This window comes from Mustela putorius, unplaced genomic scaffold (genome assembly GCF_011764305.1).
Source record: "Mustela putorius furo isolate JIRA1106 unplaced genomic scaffold, ASM1176430v1.1 tig00000145_pilon_pilon_pilon, whole genome shotgun sequence".
Lineage (NCBI taxonomy): Eukaryota > Metazoa > Chordata > Mammalia > Carnivora > Mustelidae > Mustela > Mustela putorius.
In genome coordinates, this window is record NW_025421294.1 from 22,259,510 (window position 1) to 22,277,719 (window position 18,210).

The following is an 18,210-nucleotide window of genomic DNA, read 5'->3' on the forward strand; positions in this document are numbered from 1 at the left end:
CTGCAGAGGCCGTGGGGAAATGGGAAGCCACACTAGCTAAACAAATAAGAATGATGTGTTGCATGTGGCCAGCCCCTTGCCGCCTGAGCTGGCCTATTGTGTGCTCCAGTGTATGCAGTAATAAAGATGCCACGAGAAAAACCACATTCAACTTGTCATCCTCACCCAGCCCAGAAAATGCAGTATGCCTTCTCCAGAAGAGCTCCCAAGACCTTCTGTTCCAGAGATGCTCCCATACCTTTCATTTTATGTGTGCCTCATTTTTGACCTGAGGAAGGCTTTGTCTGCTTGAGTAATACTTCTTTTTCCAACCTTTTCACAAAAGCCCATATACAGCCTGGGCATGATATATAATGTGTGTGTGGAAAGTGCAGACCTGCCAGTGGAATAATTAGTTCAAATGTTAAGTGGGAATATAAAGCAGGATCTCCTGTGTGAGCTTTTAAGTATCTGTACATGTATTGTGTGTGATTTAACTGTACCCAGCTTTTAGTGCCACATCTATGTAACCAAAAGGCCTGGGAAAGAATAGTACTAGTAACCAGCACTTACTGTGCCAGGCACTGGGCTGAGTACTTTGCATATGTCATCTCATTTAATCACCATACAGTTATTGAAGGGAATACTAGTATTATCTCCAGGTTATAGGGAAACAGCCCTGGAAGGTAGGTTAGGGTTAGAACAACTTGCTTAACTATTGAGAGGCTGTCAGGATTTGAGCCATCTGTCTGATTCTAAAGCCATTTAAAAACTGTTCCACAGTCCCAAATCCAGTCTCCCCTGCTAACAATGATGCTGGATTTGATGACCTAATATTCTGAGACATGCCACAGAGTCAGCAGAGTCAGCCTTATTCTCCATATGTGATCTCCCAAAGCTTGCGTGCTTAGGAACCTTTATGAGGGACAGTGTCAGAGGAGGGAAATGTTCTCCCCTCATTGACTTACTGACCCAGGACCATGCTAGCATGTGCAGGCATGGTCAGTCACTGTGCCTGTCACACCCGGGAGTGCCCTACAGCAGACAGCATCCCATCTGCAGCTCTCTGCTTGGAGAAGCAGCCCTGGCCCTTGTATGTGGGAGGCACGGATTGGACTGGGAGAGGGCCCACACAGGCTGCCCTACAACAGCCCTGCAGTGGCCTTGTTCTTAGCGATCTTCCAGGTGTGGGTGGGTGAGTCGAGATTGCAAAGAAGTGTTCCAGTCAACTTGGTTCAGCCCAAATTAGGAATGTAGAGTTAAACCGTCTTGGTCAGTCAGACATCTTGGTGTGATACAGAAGACAAGAGCAAGAGGACAGGTGGTCCATGAGAAGGAGAGATGAGAGCGTAGCCTGTCTTTAGACCCCCTTGCTTCCAGCTCCAGTCCTTGCCTGTCTGTATTTACATAAGCCCTTTCTAATGGATCTGGGCAAACTTGTACTTCTCTGTATGGTAAAGGAGTGAAGAATTTGGAGGCTTGAGGAAGAATCCAGGAGGAGACAGAGATGTGAGCTGGCTAACTGGGTACCATCCAAGGGAAAGAAGAGGTAAAAATGATTCACAGAGTGATGGAAGTGAGACAGGGACTTGGGAGGAAAGAACTGCTCAAGTAGGCTTCCAGGTTGTCTGCTGCGGGGTATGTGGGATTAACATTCTCCTCCATCACGCCTGTGACACCTGCAATAAGTTCTGCATTTCACACTGATGGTTGTGCAGCCATGGGTTCTTGGTGGGGAAATGGAGCAGAGTGAGGGGACAACTCACATCTAGATTATACTCCATCTGCTCCCAATCTGGTTTTCTTAGGGTCTCTGATGTTCAAGGTTGTTCTCTAGTGTATGCCTTCATGTTTCCCTAAACACTTCTAATTGTGTAATTATGTAAGAAATATATATGTGACAAAAGGCATAGCATTAGGTGACATGTTCGTATATGTGAATGCAGGAAGTTTTCATTTATGTACAGGTGTAAACACATCTGTGCACTCTGTATGACTCTGGATGTGTAAGCTGTGTGCACGACTGTGGGTGTCTGTGACAGGGTGTGGGGCTTGTGGCTATTCTCCAGAGATGGCTGCTGTGATACATCCCCTCCCACATGTTCTCCTTACCATATGATGTCAACTTCTTTCAGAGAGAGAGAGTTTCTCCTTCCTTTTCCTTCCATGTAGACAGACCTCTGTGACTCCCTCAACCAACAGAACATGGCAGAAAAGATGCTATGTGACTTCTGAAGCTAGATCATAAAAATACCATGCACTTTTATGTTTTGTTCCCTTGGGATGCTCATTGTTAGAAACCAGCTATCAAACTGTGAGGAGGCCAAGCAGCTATTGGGAGAGGCCGCTCGTCATGTCCTGGATGACAGTAACCAGTGGAGGTCCCAACTGACATCCGGCATCAGTTGCCGGCCATGTGTTGAGCCTCTTGCCTTCACTGAACCATGCCAGCTGACAGTACACAGAGCAGAGTTGGTTCTTCCCTGCCAAGCCCTACCCAAATTGCTAAGTAAATGATTATTTTGGGATGCTTGGTTATGCAGCAGTGGCTAACAGGAACAGGGCTGTAGCAGTGGCTGCCCTAGCTGTGTGTGTATGTGTGTTCCTGTGGTTGACTGTCTTTGTGGGTGCCCGAATTTGTGTCAGATGTCTGTGTCCCTGAGTAGGTGTTGTGGATGAAGGTGTTTCTGGAGACAGAATCATGGTTCTTGGGGTTTTGCTTTGGCCTCAGTGGGAGCTGTTTGGTGAGAACCCTTTGAAATCTTGTCTGTCTTGTAGGTCTCTTCTTTTGAGTGCTTTTCCTTTGAACTAGAGAAACCTGTTTAGCTGAGGGCAAATGCAGCTTAAATTTACTGACTTTTCTGGTCGAAGCCCCCTGGAGCTGCCAAGGCCTTCTAGTAGGTGACAGCAGGTGACATGTGAGGTCTCACATCTCTTTCACAGGACGTGAAAGGGATTGTTATTTTTCCTTTTCTGCTAATGAGGCCTTCAGAGATGAACCTAAGACAGAGGAAAACACAGTCACTGGCATCCTTGATATTTTCTGGAGTTGAGATACCTAGAATTCCTGAGTTCCACCAAGGAAGCTGCTTATGTGGGCTCAGATGTGCCCAGGTTTCAGTGTAGAGATCATCTGGTTTCTACCATGCCTTGGCTGCTGCCACCCATGCCATCTGTGTGCAGCCCAGGAAGTGGAGGACCCTGCTTTCGAAGACCAGTTCCTCTTGGTATCCTTGGAAGTGCCCCTCAGCTTCTTGCTTGTTCTATGTTGGCAGCCCTACTCAGCTTTTCTGGGAACACTGAGAGCTCTGACTCCATACTCCTGCCCTTGCACTGTCTCTCAGGACCTCTAAAGTGCTGTTGTTCAATAGAGCTTTCTGTGATGACAGAAATGTTCTATTATCTGTGCTGTATGGTATGGTAGACATTAGCCACATGTGGCTCTTGAGTACTTGAAATGAGGCTACTATGACTACTGAGTTTTAAATTTTCTTTCATTTTAATTAATTTAATTAATTTAAATCTAAACACTACATGTGGCTGTTGGCTACCATATTGGACAACATAGATCTGATGAGTTCAAGGAATTTTGCTTTATCTGCAAAATGGGAATAAAATCTGCCCTATCTGCCTCATAGGGAGCAAACAAGATGATGAATGGAGAAAAGATGTACTCACATAAGGGATTTGGAAAGAAAGACAGCAGTGTGAATCGAGTGGGGTTCTTCTTATAGCTCTGTTAATATTTCTGTTTTATAGTCCTAGTTGGACAGTGTTGCTTTGATCTATTTACATTTCTGTGTCTCTTATCTGACCCTGAGCTCTTTGAGGGTAAGAACCCAGTGAGACTATTTCTGCCCAATTCCAAGAGTAATTCAAGGAAACAGAAAGGAGGCTTCTGTGATCCCATCACCCATTCTGTTCCCTATAATTCAAACTTCCCACTTTTACAGTGGTCCTCCTTGTTTGCTGGCCATGAAAATAGGGGCTGTCTGCTTAGGCCTAGCCCTGCATACTGGTTTTAGCAGTCGAGGTGGCCTGAGGTCAGAGCTGGTTCTCCTGGGAAAGTGGTCCTCAGGTCCTTTCAAGGTTTGGGGCACTGGCGGGGCTCAGAATTTCCCTTCCCCATACACTTTACCCAGTTAGCTCTGTCCCAAGAAAGAAACCACGCTCTGAGTACTGGCATCTCTGTGTCCAGCTGGACTCTTCTCTTGGCCATGCATTTATTTATTCATTCTAACATTTGAACTTATTTATTTATTTATAAAGATTTTATTTATTTATTTGACAGACAGAGACCACAAGTAGGCAGAGAAGCAGGCAGAGAGAGAGGAGGAAGCAGGCTCCCTGCCGAGCAGAGAGCCCGACTTGGGGCTCGATTCCAGGACCCTGAGACCATGAACTGAGCCAAAGACAGAGCCTTTAACCCACTGAGCCACCCAGGCGCCCAGCTTATTCTATTTATAAGCATATTACTCTGGTAGCACTTTGTATAACTTGCTTCAGGCACGATTGTAATTTATATATTCATTCTGTGAATTACCATTGTGCACTTTTGAACATTTGTTATTTATCTTCATGGTACTAGGCAGTGACACAAGCTAGAATTATTCCTGGGCTACCCTTGCTAGCCTCCCCAGTATTCCATGGAAAAAGTGAGCTGATAGCTGTCCTTTCCCACTTAGTCCCAGGAAAGTGTTCTATGCAGACTTTTCTGGGAAAGAGAGAGAGAAAGAAAGGAAGGAAGGAAGGACCCCCCCCCCCCAAAAAAAAACCCCTGTCACTTCCCACTCAACTATTGCCCAAAGTCTTGTTCTCTTTCCCCAGGCTACTAACCAAAGTTTGCTCACAGCTGCAAAGTCAATTTCCCATCTGTTTGAAGTAAACATAATCAAGAAAGTAGATCAACTGCTAGAAACCCAAACCAGAGACCGGTTGATTGTTTCTTCTTGGAAAAAACCTGCTATTTGGGGGGGAAGTTGCAGCTTGTTTGGATAGTCGTTTTCTCCACTTCTGAATGTTCAGGAATCACGATGTCTGGACTCTCAGGTCCTGAGGGAGCAAACACTCCATTTGACTTGTCAGATTAAATGCCTCTGGTCAAGGGGAAGGTCTTATCATGGAAAGAGAAAGGGACTTTGGGATCACCCAAATCTGACTTATATTCTCAGTTTGATTACTTCCTGCGACTTTGTACAAGTTCAACTTCTTTGACCCTTAGCTTCCCCATCTATAAAAAGGACGGGACAGTTCTGATCTTCAGAAATTATTAGTAAATATATATGCAACACATGGCCCATAAGATATTCAGGGGTAGAGCAGAATTTGAACTGTGGATGACTATAACTTTGAAAATGATTGGTTGTGTAAGTTCACGCAGTACGTAAATATAAAAAACTAAATGACTTCCTAGTGACCTATCTGCATGAATTTTCAAAGGACTATTTTTACTGCTTGAGACTCGGATGTATCCCACACTGGCAACAGTTTGATTTCTCTTTACGCCTCACGTCCTCTGGTTTCCTTCTGTTGTTCTTTCCGCTAGAAAGAAATTAAACTGTTGGGAAATCAGAGATGAGACTTCAAAGTCCCATTTCAGTCTGGCTTAGAAGCAAAATCAGGCCCGTGGGGATCTCCTTCAGACGTGTCTCACTCTGGCGGAGGGATACAGAGTAAAAGGCCTCCATCACATGTGCGTTAGAAGAGGGGGGACTTAGCAGAAGCAGGGGAGAGAGGCGGGGTTTAACAAGCTCGCTAGCAGGAAAGGGAGGGAGGAGGCCGCACGTCTTTTCTGGAAGGCGGCAATTGGGCGAGACGGCCAGTGACGCAATAACTGCGCGCTCACAGATTCAGAAGGTCGCCGCCGCGTCTGCGCATGGTGAGCTGGTTGTCGCTGCAGCCGCCTGGAATTGTGGGGGTTGTGTCTAACCTCTCGGCTGCCGGGCAGGAAGCCGAAGGTAGGGGCGAAGGGGGCCGCCCGGCCCTGGAGCTGGGCGGGAGTCTCGGACCGGTGTCCTAGTCTCTTCCCACAATTGTTCCGGGGTCCCCACACAGGACACCTGCCCCCCTCAACCTATACATCGCCTTCTTCCAAAGCAGGACGCCCAAGCGAGACCTGGCCTCAGCCCAGGAGTCGCCTCACTTATCTTTTTTGTTCACAGCGTCTCCCGTAACTTTTTTTTTTTAAGTGCCAGGGTATGAGGCGGTGGGAATTTCGAGACTAGCTTCTGATCTTTGTTTCAGCTTCCTTTTCTGTTTCCTTCTTTCACCCTGTTTCTGCATCTAACCGCTCCTTTGCTGACATTCTGGTTCTTGGCCGAGGCCTCGATGTCTCTTCACCATATGGAATTGACCATATGCCTTCGTCGTATTTCCACGCCTGACTTGTGTTGTCCTTTTTCTTGGTAGATGGAAGACTTGTCTTTGAAGTGCGGATTTTACACTTTGGTGTTTTTCAAATCACCTAGGAGGTTGTGTACATCCCTGGCCTGTACTCAGGGACATCATTTAAAGTAGAGTATGGGCACCTGCAGTGCTTCCCAGGTGATTCTGAGGGTCCTGAAATTCTTGCTTTGAGAGTCTCTCCTATAGAAGACTGGAGGGAATCTGTTGCCATAGGAGCTCCTGAAATGGGCCTCTAGGTGGGAAAGAATACCTAGCACCTGAGAGGCCATTGGGGGTTTCTTTGCATTCTAGAAGGTAGAGGTATTAAAAAAAAAAAAAAAATTGCCCCCCGCCCCGCATATGTATTGTCAGTTTTCTACTAAAAAGTTTAATATCTGGCATTGACTTCAGTTTGTGTGGCTTTCTGGCCTCAGTAAAACAAAACCAACCACGAACTTCTTTGGGGGGATTGAAGGGGTTAGATTAACCCGGAGGAGGTAGGCAGGAGGAGAATGAATCTTCCATGTCTGCTAAGAAAAGCAACTGATGTGTTTATAAACAGTAGCAGTGTTATGACAGTGCAAAAGTTTTGTTTTATATCTTTGTGTCTTTTTAGCTCCCACCCCACCCAAGCTTTTTTGGTTGTCTGATAGAAATATAGCCAGATTTGGGGTTTGGATAGGATTTTGATGGGAGCCAGGGTATGAGGATGTTAGGATTGATGTATAACGTGGATTTTAAGTTGATGTGTGGTTTCAGTTGAGAATATGGCCCTTGGGGGTTTCTTTTTTTTTAAGATTTGACAGCAACACAGGGAGAGAGGGGAACACAAGCAGGAGGAGTGGGGGAGGGAGAAGCAGGCTTTCTGCCAAGCAGGGAGCCGGATGTGGGGCTTGATCCCAGGATCCTGGGATCATGACCTGAGCCGAAGGCAGACGCCCAACAACTGAGCCACCCGAGAATGTGGCTCTTAGGTTTTTAAGAAAGTGTTGCCACACTAGATTTATGTTTTTCTTTTGGTTGTTTAATGAATTTAATCTGCTAATTATGAGGTGTTCTGAAATGAAATTGGCTATAGAAAAGACTTATTTCCCCCATTTTACAGAGAGTAGGAATGGGGAATATGTTAGTAAGGCGGTGGTGATCCAGGAATGAAAAGTTGCCTTATTCTTGGATTCCTGCTTTCTTGACCTTCCCTGATGTCTTTGGAGACCAGTTATTCTCTGCAGAGGCCAACTTTGACCCTTGGTGTGTTTCACTGACCCAATAAAAGGCTAGTGAAGTGAAACTGAAAAATTAACAACATGAGTTTTAAAGTAAACATGCTAGAACTTCTTCATTGAGTGCTGTTCTCCTTTAGAGTGGTATGCGTAGGTGTGAGTGGTGGGAGTGTGGCCTTAAGTGAACTGTTATTGTCTGAAGCAGTTTTGAAAATCTACCTCTGAAATTGTCTTCAGAGACATTTTTGAGCCATATTAGTGATCAGTTTCATTAATACATAATGCCATACTGTTGGTTTTTTTTTTTTAACCCCAAGTGGCATGCATGGTTAAAGCCACTTTCACTTGACTTGTCTTCAGATGAGTAAAAAGTTCTTTTGAAGTGGACTTAGTAGATTTTTGGTGTTTGGTGAACATGTTTTGAATCTATCACTTACTAGCCATATGACCTTGCACAAGTCACCTCTCAGGCTTGGTTTTCCAATGCATAAAAATGGGACTACTGGAGCACCTGAACCTGGCTCAGTTGGTGGAGCATGTCTCTTGATCTTGGGGTTCTAAATTCGAGCCCTATCTTGGGTGTAGAGATTACTTTAAAATTTTCAAAAAAAAAAAAAAAAAAAAAGAGAGTGCTTACTTGGAAGAGTGGTTAAATGAGGAGGAACCCATTAATGGACATAGGAATGCAGTAACTTCTACCCTCAAAGAATGAAGATTTACTATTAATGAGAATAGTTTTTGAAAAATGAGTCTTTTTTTTTTTTTAAGATTTTATTTATTCACTTGACAGAGATCACAGGTAGAGAGGCAGGCAGAGAGAGGAGGAAGCAGGCTCCCCTCTGAGCAGAGAGCTGATGCGGGGCTGATGCGGGGCTGATGCGGGGCTGATGCGGGGCTGATGCGGGGCTGATGCGGGGCTGATGCGGGGCTGATGCGGGGCTGATGCGGGGCTGATGCGGGGCTGATGCGGGGCTGGATCCTACAACCCTGAGATCATGATCTGAGCGGAAGGCAGAGGCTTAACCCACTGAGCCACCCAGGCGCCCCTGAAAAATGAGCCTTTTAAAAAAAAAATATTTATTTGACAGAGATAGAGATCATAAGCAGGCAGAGAGGCAGGCAGAGAGAGACGGGGATGAAGCAGGCTCCCTGCTAAGCAGAGAGCCCGATGTGGGGCTCTATCCCAGGACCCTGAGATAGTGACCTGAGCTGAAGGCAGAGGCTTAACCCACTGAGCCGGGGCTTGATTCCAGGATCCTGAGATCCTGACCTGAACCGAAGGCAGAGGCTTAACCCACTGAGCCACCCAGGTGCCCTAAATAATGAGTCTTTAAAGGTAAGTTGTATCTTTTTCCAAATACGTAGATGCCTTTCTCTGTTTATTATCTTTGTCAATTCATGCTCTGACCTCATCCTACCTCTCCCTCCCACTCTCTACTTATTTTCTATCCTTTCCTCAGTGAAGCTGTGTTGCAGAGGCTGTCTACCATCTCTTGGAGTAAGCCTCTTTTCAGGAGAGCTAATCTGAACATTCTTAAAATGCTAGCTCCTTGGTCATGTATTCCTGGGGATTTTTCTTTGGGGCCTCAGATGGTGCTTAGCTCACGCTCTGTAGCACAGGCATCTCTAACTCCTGGATTTGGTGTCAATTTGGAGACCTGTCCTTGTGAGGCTAATCTTTTCTCTTTTTGAACAAGGATGAATACTTTATCCTTCTCTGAGTCAGTCTTAAGCTGCAGGCCTTAGTTTTTCACAGCACAGAACTTCTTATTTTAATTATATGTAGTCTGAAGGGGTAGTATCCTGCCCTTTTCTTCATGTTCTTTCACCAAGGGCTTCACTGCTGAGTAGGGGAGGAGGAGAATAGCCCCTTGCCATTCAGATGGGGCTTTGGGTAACCCCTGATTCCTAGCATCAACAGTAATTGAGTTTGACTTTGGTACAAGAATCTTGTAAAAGATAGAACCTGCTCAGGACACATGTGAAGAATTCTCCCAGAGTTTCCTGACTTGGGAAGGGTTTACACTCTGCATCTTTCCTTCTTCTATTTTCCACCAGAATCCAGGAGCAACAGAATTATGTTCCACACAGACTTATAGTTCCTTCAGATTAAACCAGGTAGCACATAGGTAAGGGTGTGGTTGTGTTTGCTGGCCATATCTGCTTTCATTCTCCTAACAGTGCCCTTGCCTTTAGTGTTTTAGGCATTGAGATGTGTCTAAGTTGGTTGTGGGCTGCTGTAATAGAATAGTATAGAATGGGTGGCTTAAGTAGCAAACAATTATTTCTCGATATTGAATCTTGTAAAGGTTTTAGAGTTTGGAAGTGTGAGATCAGAGTGCCATCGTGGTCAGGTTTTTAAAAGTAGTGGGTCAGCTCTTGAGACCTCTCATCAAGTGTTTTTCGACCTTTTGTTCACTATCCCCTTTTGAGTCCCCCTCCCCCACAATTGTCCCTTCCCTATGGAATTTTTTTTTTTAATTTATTTGACAGACAGAGATCACAAGTAGGCAGAGAGGCAGGCAGAGAGAGAGAGAGAGTGAGAGGAGGAGGAAGCAGGCTCCCCGCTGAGCAGAAAGCCAATGCGGGGCTCCATCCCAGGACCCTGAGATCATGACCTGGGTGGAATGCCGAGGCTTTAACCCACTGAGCCACTCAGGCACCCCTCCCCATGGAATTTTAATACCAAAGATATACCATGTATCTATTTATGTACTGTGACCCTTTGGAGGAGCATAAACTTAAAATAGCTAAGATTTTTATTCCTGAAGAATCATTCCCTGCGGTGCTTGTGGGCAATACTGCCCTCAGTGAGACTGCATGGTCTTACCTATACACTGTCTCCAATACAGCCATCAAGGCATATTTTATATCTATAAGATTAGTTAGGACACTAACACCAGACTAGTAAAGGTGGGAGAACATTATCTCATTCACTCTTCCTTTTAACCTTGTAAAATAGTTGGTATTACCCCATTTTACAGATGAAAAAAATAGGCTCATTGAGGTTAAGTGACTTGACCAAGGTCAAAAGTTTGTTGTAGTCAGGCTTTAAACCCAGTTCTGACTCCACAGTGATTTCTTTTGCCACGTACTACCCTCCTCCTCTCACCATGAGCCTGCTCACATCAGCAGAATATTTGACCATTCACTTTATTTTCTTAAGGCTCTCATAGATGTCAGGCCTAATGGAAGATGAGATGTTGAGGACACTAAAGTGAGAAAGAGTTCCTGGTTTTGAAGAGCTCACTTAGTTTTCCTAGGGTGGGGTGTCTTAGGGATAGTACCCTTGGTACCCATCCTGTTTGACTTCTCTTGTGATAGCTGGCAATAGCTAAGAGCTGTCATGCAAAGATTTGAGGTAGTTGGCCTTTACAAGATTCAAAGCTGTGAATATGTCCCTCATAGTTTGATTTGCCAACCAGCTGAGCTGTTTCTAATCGCTGAGCCTGTTGCCTAAAGTGTGTTGTAGGCCCAGGAAACTCCTTGGCCATTGCATGTTTATAAGCATGGGGATTAGTAAGATGCCATTTCTTTCTCTCTCTCTCTCTCTCTTTCTTTCTTATTAAAGATTTTATTTATTTGTCAGAAAGAGAGAGTAAAAGGCAGAGTGGCAGGTAGAGGGAGAGAGAGAAGCAAGCTCCCCACTGAGCAAGGAGCTGGATGCAGGACTCGATCCCAGGACCCTGGGAACATGACCTGAACGGAAGGCAGTGGCTTAACCACTAAGCCACCCAAGTGTCCAAAAGATGCCATTTCTGCTTTTTAAAGTGATATTCCTAATTCAGAGCAGAAGTTTTGTCCCTTTCTGATGTTACTCCATATTCCTGGCCTCAAAACCTAATGCTATTAAGAGAGTTGGAGAAGAAATGGAGTATGTTTGGAGGTAGAGGTGGGAGAGATAATTTTTACCTGCACTTCTCCAAAGGGTTGAATTGAGTTTAGCCTTTTTTTGTTTTAATTTTTTTTTTTTTAAGATTTTATTTATTTGACAGAGAGAGATACAGCAAGAGAGGGAACACAGCAAGAGAGGGAACAGCAGAGGAGTGGAAGAGGGAGAAGCAGGCTTCCCACCGAGCAGGGAGCCCGATGTGGGGCTCGATCCCAGGACCCCGGGATCATGACCCAAGCCGAAGGCAGTCACCTAACGACTTAGCCACCCAGGTGCCCCTGAGTTTAGCCTTTGATATATATTTTTTTCCTTCCAAATCTTGGACTTTTTAAAACATTATTTTTAAGAGCGAGAGAGGGGGATAGAGAAGGTGGTTAGGGACAGAGGGAGACAGGGACTTTTAAAGCAGGCTTCATGCCCAGTGGAGAGCCTAACTCCAGGCTCAGTCTCATTACCCTGAGATCATGACCCTTGCCAGAATCAAGAGTTGGACACTTAAACGACTGAGCCACCCAGGCACTCCCCAGATCTTGGCCTTCCAAAGTGTTCTGTTTACCATCTGTTTCTCTGATGCCTCCTTGGCCTTACTTTTTCATAGCTGAGCCTGCTGTGTTGGCTCAGGTGTTCCTGGAAGTTGGAGCCTTTGGGTAGTTTCTGATGCCCATGTCCACATGTCCTATCCACAGAGAAATGGGAAGCGGTATGTTTTTTTTGGCTGAGGGGGAGGGTGTTGTGCTTTTTAATTACCACTTATCATTCCAGGAAGAAGAATATCACAGCAGTCAGTGAACTGATCCATGTCTAGCTACTGCCTTTTCTGTCTTATGAAGGGGAGGAGTTCTAGAAACTGAAAGAAGAATCACAGATGCATCTCATAGGTCAGGTGAGGGAAGGCTGATACCAATGGACTTATAAAAGGGCATTTCTTTATGTCTGGAAATAGTTTCATGCTTTTGCCTCTCATTTCTGTGAGGCTCCCATGGGGTTAGCAGGCATCTGACCAAACTTGAGAAAACTAGCAGGCTTCAGTTCAGTGGAAGTAACATAAAATGGGACAATCGATACAGACAACATTGATTGGTCACACTTTGAATTCAGTTGGTATTAGAGTTGGAAGCTTAAGGGGCAGAATCCTAAGGAAGGTATTTAAGGTTGATTTTTGTGACTCTCCCCACTGCTGGTCATGGGGAATTGGGTTTGATTGTATTCATGAAGCAAAGTCTCCATCTTTGGGCCAGCTGCTAAAGTCTGAAATCATGGTGTTTATGGGCTGGAAAACATCATCCTAGGGGTCTTTATATCAATTTTATTGGAAACATCAGTGCTGGGTCTGGTTCAGATCCAAGGAATGGCTGTTGGTGGTTTCTTTGGTGAGTGAAGAGTCAGGAGTTTCCCTAGTAGTTTTTCACTTTTCAGTGCTTGAGTTTTGTATTCAGTGGTTCTTATTTTATTGATGACAAAACTGAGTTCCAGAGAAGTGAAATGGGCTGTATACCTTTTTTAGGGCCATCAGCATATTACTTGCAGAGTTGAGACTCAAGCCAGAGGGCTCACAGAGGGTAGCCATAGAAGTTGTTAAAATTATTTAAAGCCTTATAAAGATGCAAGATGCCATTGCAGTTAAAAATCTCCAGGGAGGGAGAAGGGCCCCTCCTCCACTGACTGCCTCACTCATTATCTTAAAACCTTCACTGGTGAGGTTTTTTGCTGTCATGCTGATTTCTTTCCTCCTGTTGAGGTATGTTTCCTCTTGATCTTACCCTGGAGAAAATAGATTTGAAGCTTTCCCCTATTTTAGAAACAAAGAACAAGTGCTCAGGCCAGGCTGCTCTTGAGGGTATTCTGTAAAGAATGGGGCCAGTGCACCAGTGGATCTTATCTGGTGACCTGGTAAACCCGTGATCTATCGCAAGGGAATGAAGGGCATGTCAGAGTGGTTTAAAAACATTCTGGAGGAGCATCTGGGTTCCTCAGTCTGTTTTGTGTCTGTGTTTGGCTCAGGTCATGATCCCAGGGTCTGGGGTTGAGCTTTGCATCAGGCTCCTTGCTCGGTGGGAAAGTCTGCTTCTCTTCTCCCTCTGTCTGCTGCTATTTCTGCCTGTGCTCTCCCTCTCTCTCTCTGTCAAATAAATAAAATCGTAAAAAGAATAAATAAAAACATTCTGGAGTCAGCTTACTTGGTTTCATATTTTGCTATTTACCTACTAGCTGTCAGGTCATGGATAAGTTACTCATTTTCTCTTAGCCTTAATTTTATGATCTGTAGAATGGGATTAGTAATATTTCCTCTTGGAACTGTCTTGAGAATTACTTGAGAGAATGCATATGGAAAGTGGCTCCTCCGGCATAGTACAGGTGCTCTGTGTGACCAGTCATGTCAACAACAGTAGTTTCTAATTCCTGACCCAAGACTTGGTTACAGGATAAGTTATGCTGACTAAGCAAGCCAGTGTTACCTTCACCATCGCATCATTGTCAGCCTTCTTTGTTGTTTGATTCTTCATATCAGTGGTCACACCTGGCTCATGCTGAATAAAAGTCATGAAGAGCAAGGAACTTTGAAGTTTCTCTGCCATCTTCTTCCTTACTTAGCTTACTTTTCACCTCTCTGGGGCTGCCTTTGACTGGTTCTTCCAGCCAGTGGGCCCTGTGTCCTGGACAGTGGCTGACATGAGGATGTTATTGGAGCAGGGCTGGCTTTCCAGAGTCTGCCTGGGGCCCTCTGACAGAATGTTCTCCCTGTCTCTTGCTATCTGCTCTTCAGCCAGACATGAAGCAATTAGCTCGTTATGGGAAATTTGACTTCTGTCACGGCTTTCTTCTGATTTGTATGCCCATTTCTGGTCCTTGTCCAAGGTCAGGGAAGTGCAGTCAAATACACTGACCCAGATTTCGTGTTTAAGTTGACTCTTTCTTTCTGAGATTTACAACTGGTTCTGTGTAGCAGTGGGGGTGGGAGTAGGGAAAAGCCCCTGAAGCTACTACCTCTCATACTGATCTCAAGCTGAGTTTCTAAAAAACCCTGAGCACTGTAATTATAGCCCGTGCCTTACTTTTCTGAATGAAACAAATAGGCCAAAACCTTAACATTGTGGGGGTGGGGGTGGGGTGGCAATGTGGGAGAGCAGTCTCAATTGGTTTAAAAAAAAGAAAAATTTAAAGAGTCAATGCTGTTGGGGCGCCTGGGTGGCTCAGTGGGTTAAAGCCTCTGCCTTCGGCTCAAGTCATGATCCCAGGGTCCTGGGATCGAGCCCCGGTCTCTCTGCTCGGCAGGGAGCCTGCTTCCTCCTCTCTCTCTGCCTGCCTCTCTGCCTACTTGTGATCTCTGTCTGTCAAATAAACAAATAAACAAAATCTTAAAAAAAAAGGAAAAAAAAGAATCAATGCTGTTGTCTTCAGTTGTTCCACAAGCCTCTACAGTATCTTACCTAGTCTTAATGCTTCCCTTATTTTCTGTAACTGCTCCTGAGTTATTATGGGAGCCTCCTCCTTTAGTTTCCTCTAGGACACTGTGTACCACTGCCCCTTGGGGTCTTCCTAAATATGGTGGTGATTGGAGAACAATCATGCTTAGAAGCCTTCAGTGGCACCCCCTGGCTGCTGCTGAATGCGTTCTAAATGTATCATTTGTCCGTCATTTGTCCAGGTGTTCTGATGTTCTGTGCCTATCATGGTGTATCCCTGTCCTACCACTTGAATTATATCCTCTACTGTTACCCACATATATCCTTTGCTCTTGGTAAACTGGTCTGTGTGGCCCTCTAAACATGCCTCAAGTTTGTGCTTCGGCCAGTTATTTTGCCCAGAGTCCCCTCTCCTTTGTTTCCTATTTAAGCTGCACAGCTGCCTTCTTCAGTGAGCCTTGCCTGATACCTCCTCATCTGTATCCCCATAGCAACACTTTGATTCTAGAATTTAGCATACTTTATCCTGGTTAGTTATTTTGTCTCTTATAATGTGAGCTTCTCAAGGACATGGGCTATGCTTTATTTTGTGTCTCCAGCATTATGCTGAGTATAACATGGACACCATTAAATGCTTGTTGAATGAAGAAATATGTGAAAACCTGAGAAATGATAACAGTCCTGGTCAATTTCCAATTCTTTCCTGAAGCATTCCTTGAACCCCAGTCACAGTGAGTCTGGCACTCTCAATTCCTAGAGCTCTTGGTGTCTGAAGTAGTCTGATTCCATAGAGTAAGTCTTCTTTTCCCAAATGGGTTAGAAATTCCTGGTGGGCAGAAAGTGCATCCCTCATTCCTGTTTGTGTCCCCAGTTCCCAGCGCAGTCCTTGGCACACAGAGGGTGTTTAATAAGTGCTTATGAATGTCAGAGTCCTGCTCTTTGCCAGCTGATGTGCCTACCTCAGCCGCTTCTGTCACTCACTGGCCAGGAGTCTCCCAACTCCAAGATGTTTTCAGGGTCAGGTAGGGAACAGTGTCAGCCACAGGGAATGGTAGACCTGTGTTAAACTGAAGGGCTTATGTGTTCCATGAAGTACAGCTGCTACTCAGCTATAGTCATGAGTGAGTGTGGCTCTAGTGTCCTTATCTTACATTACAAGAGAAGCCAGAAATCCAGATTTTTATGTGAAATCCCCAGGGACTACCAAAGTACATCTGTGGTCCAGATTTGGCATCGAGGCTACCCATCTGTGATCTTTGGATAGAGCCTGAAATTTCACATATTTAAGTTCTTTACGGGAGAAGAAAGGGAGTGGAGGACATAACCTGAAAGCTTGAAAGGGAATTTTGTTGAAAGCCTGGGTTTGCTTGGGTGTCCTGTTATTTTCTGTGGGGATTGACATAGTCTCTTGAGCCAAGTCCTGCAGAGACCTCCTGTTTTGCTTCACCCTTCCTTGTATTCTGTCCCTGGAAAAATGGTGACCCAGGGACTTAGATGATTTTTATCCTTTGGCCCAGCCTTTGCTGAGGCAGGTGTAATGGTGGTTCTTGCTTCTGTCTGTTTCTGAGGGCCTGGTGGTCAGTCTGGTTACAGGCTGAGGTCCTAGGAATCATTCCTGTTGATGGCTTCTCTGAGAGGGAGTTCTGAATGAACCAGCACAAGTACAAGGGAGGTATATTGTACAAAATTATTGCCTAAATGTGGTAGTCAAGGGGTAAAGCAGTATAATAGCCAGGAGGAAATCTGTACCTCTATGGAGGCTTTTGCAGGGCAGTATATTACCCTCTGACTGTCCTGTTCTTTTCATAGTCCCTAGGAGCCTCTGGCAGAGTTTACTTGGCATTACCTTTTAGGTCCGAAGGTGTTACTACCATTGATACCTCCATCTGAGGCAGAAAAACTGATTGGATTATCTCTGGAAGACTGCATGAGAAACTGAAAAGAATGATGTCTTTGGTGAGGGGCTCTAGGTGGTTGGGCAGTGAGGGAGAAGAGAGCCTTAATTTTCATTGCATACCTTTGTGTGCTTTTTCAGATTTGAGCTGTGTGTGTATATTGCTAATATTTTAAAAAATATCCCTGGGCAGGGGAACCTGGGTGGCTCAGGTCATGATCCCAAGGTTCTGGGATTGAGCCCTGCGTAGGGCTCCCTGCTCACCAGGAAGCCTGCTTCTCCCTCTCCTACTCCTCCTGCTTCTATTCCCTCTCTTACTCTCTGTCAAATAAATAAATAAAATCTTTAAAAAATAAAGTATCCCTGGCAGACCCAAGTGTGGTCTCCTCTTCAGCTTCCACTCTGTCCTCCCTTTATTCTGTAACTGTGGATTCTCTGTAAACATCTAGAACCAGTTATTGTAGTTTGTCCCTTGGAGGTGACAGACTTGTTTTTCTGTTCCTCAGAAGTGTCTTAGGTTTTCTCAGCCACAGGTCTTTAGAATAACTGTCAGGCCTAAAATATGCTTAACATTTTACTGTTTATAAAAGGGCTTTCATGGGGTGACTCAGTTGGTTAAGTGTCTGCCTTCGGCTCAGTCATGATCCCAGGGTCCTGGGATCAAGTCTTGTGTTGGGCCCTCTGATAAATGGGGAGCCCGTTTCTCCCTCTGCCCTCCCCCCACTCATGCTCTCTCTCTCTCTTAAATAAGTAAAATCTCTCTCTATATATATTTATTTATTTTTATTAACATATTATGTATTATTTGCCCCAGGAGTACAGGTCTGTGAATCATCAGGCTTACACATTTCACAGCACTCACCATAGCACATACCCTCCCCAATGTCCATAGCCCAGCCATCTTATCCGTACCCTCCACCCCCCAGCAACCCTCAGTTTGTTTCGTGAGATTAAGAGTCTCTTTTGGTTTGTTTCCCTTCCAGTCCCATCGTGTTTCATTTTTTCCTTCCCTACCCCCACAACCCCCTGGCCTGCCTCTCATATTCCTCATATCGGAGAGATCATATGATAATTATCTTCCTCTGACTGACTTATTTTGCTCAGCGTAATACCCTCTAGTTCCATCCACGTTGTTGCAAATGGCAAGATTCCATTTCTTTTGATGGCTGCATAGTATTCCTTAGTGTATATATACCACATTTTCTTTATCCATTCTTCTGTTGGTGGACATCTGGGCCCTTTCTATAGTTTGGCTGTTGTGGACATTGCCGCTATAAACATTGGGGTGCACATGACCCTTCAGATCACTACCTTTGTATCTTTAGTGTAAATACCTGGTAGTGTGATTGCTGGGTCATAGGGTAGCTCTATTTTCAACTTTGTGAGGAACCTCCATGCTGTTTTCCAGAGTGGCTGCACCAGCTTGCATTCCCACCA

General features: G+C 45.0%; 1 protein-coding gene across 7 annotated transcripts in view; it reads left to right on the plus strand.

Annotated features, from left to right (window-relative positions):
* Positions 1-18,210, plus strand: part of SIL1 (SIL1 nucleotide exchange factor) — a 239,619-nt gene that overhangs the window by 19,029 nt on the left and 202,380 nt on the right. Inside the window, exon 1 of one of the 7 annotated variants that reach the window (XM_045075451.1) lies at positions 5,803-5,936. The exons of 1 other annotated variant lie outside the window; for it this stretch is intronic. In XM_045075451.1, coding sequence (XP_044931386.1) covers positions 5,855-5,936 — 82 coding nt within the window. In that variant the 5' untranslated portion in view covers positions 5,803-5,854. Of the gene's footprint in view, positions 1-5,802; positions 5,937-18,210 lie in introns of those variants that run through there. 5 more of the 7 variants (XM_004744853.3, XM_045075446.1, XM_004744855.3 and 2 more) reach the window with 5 other exon arrangements.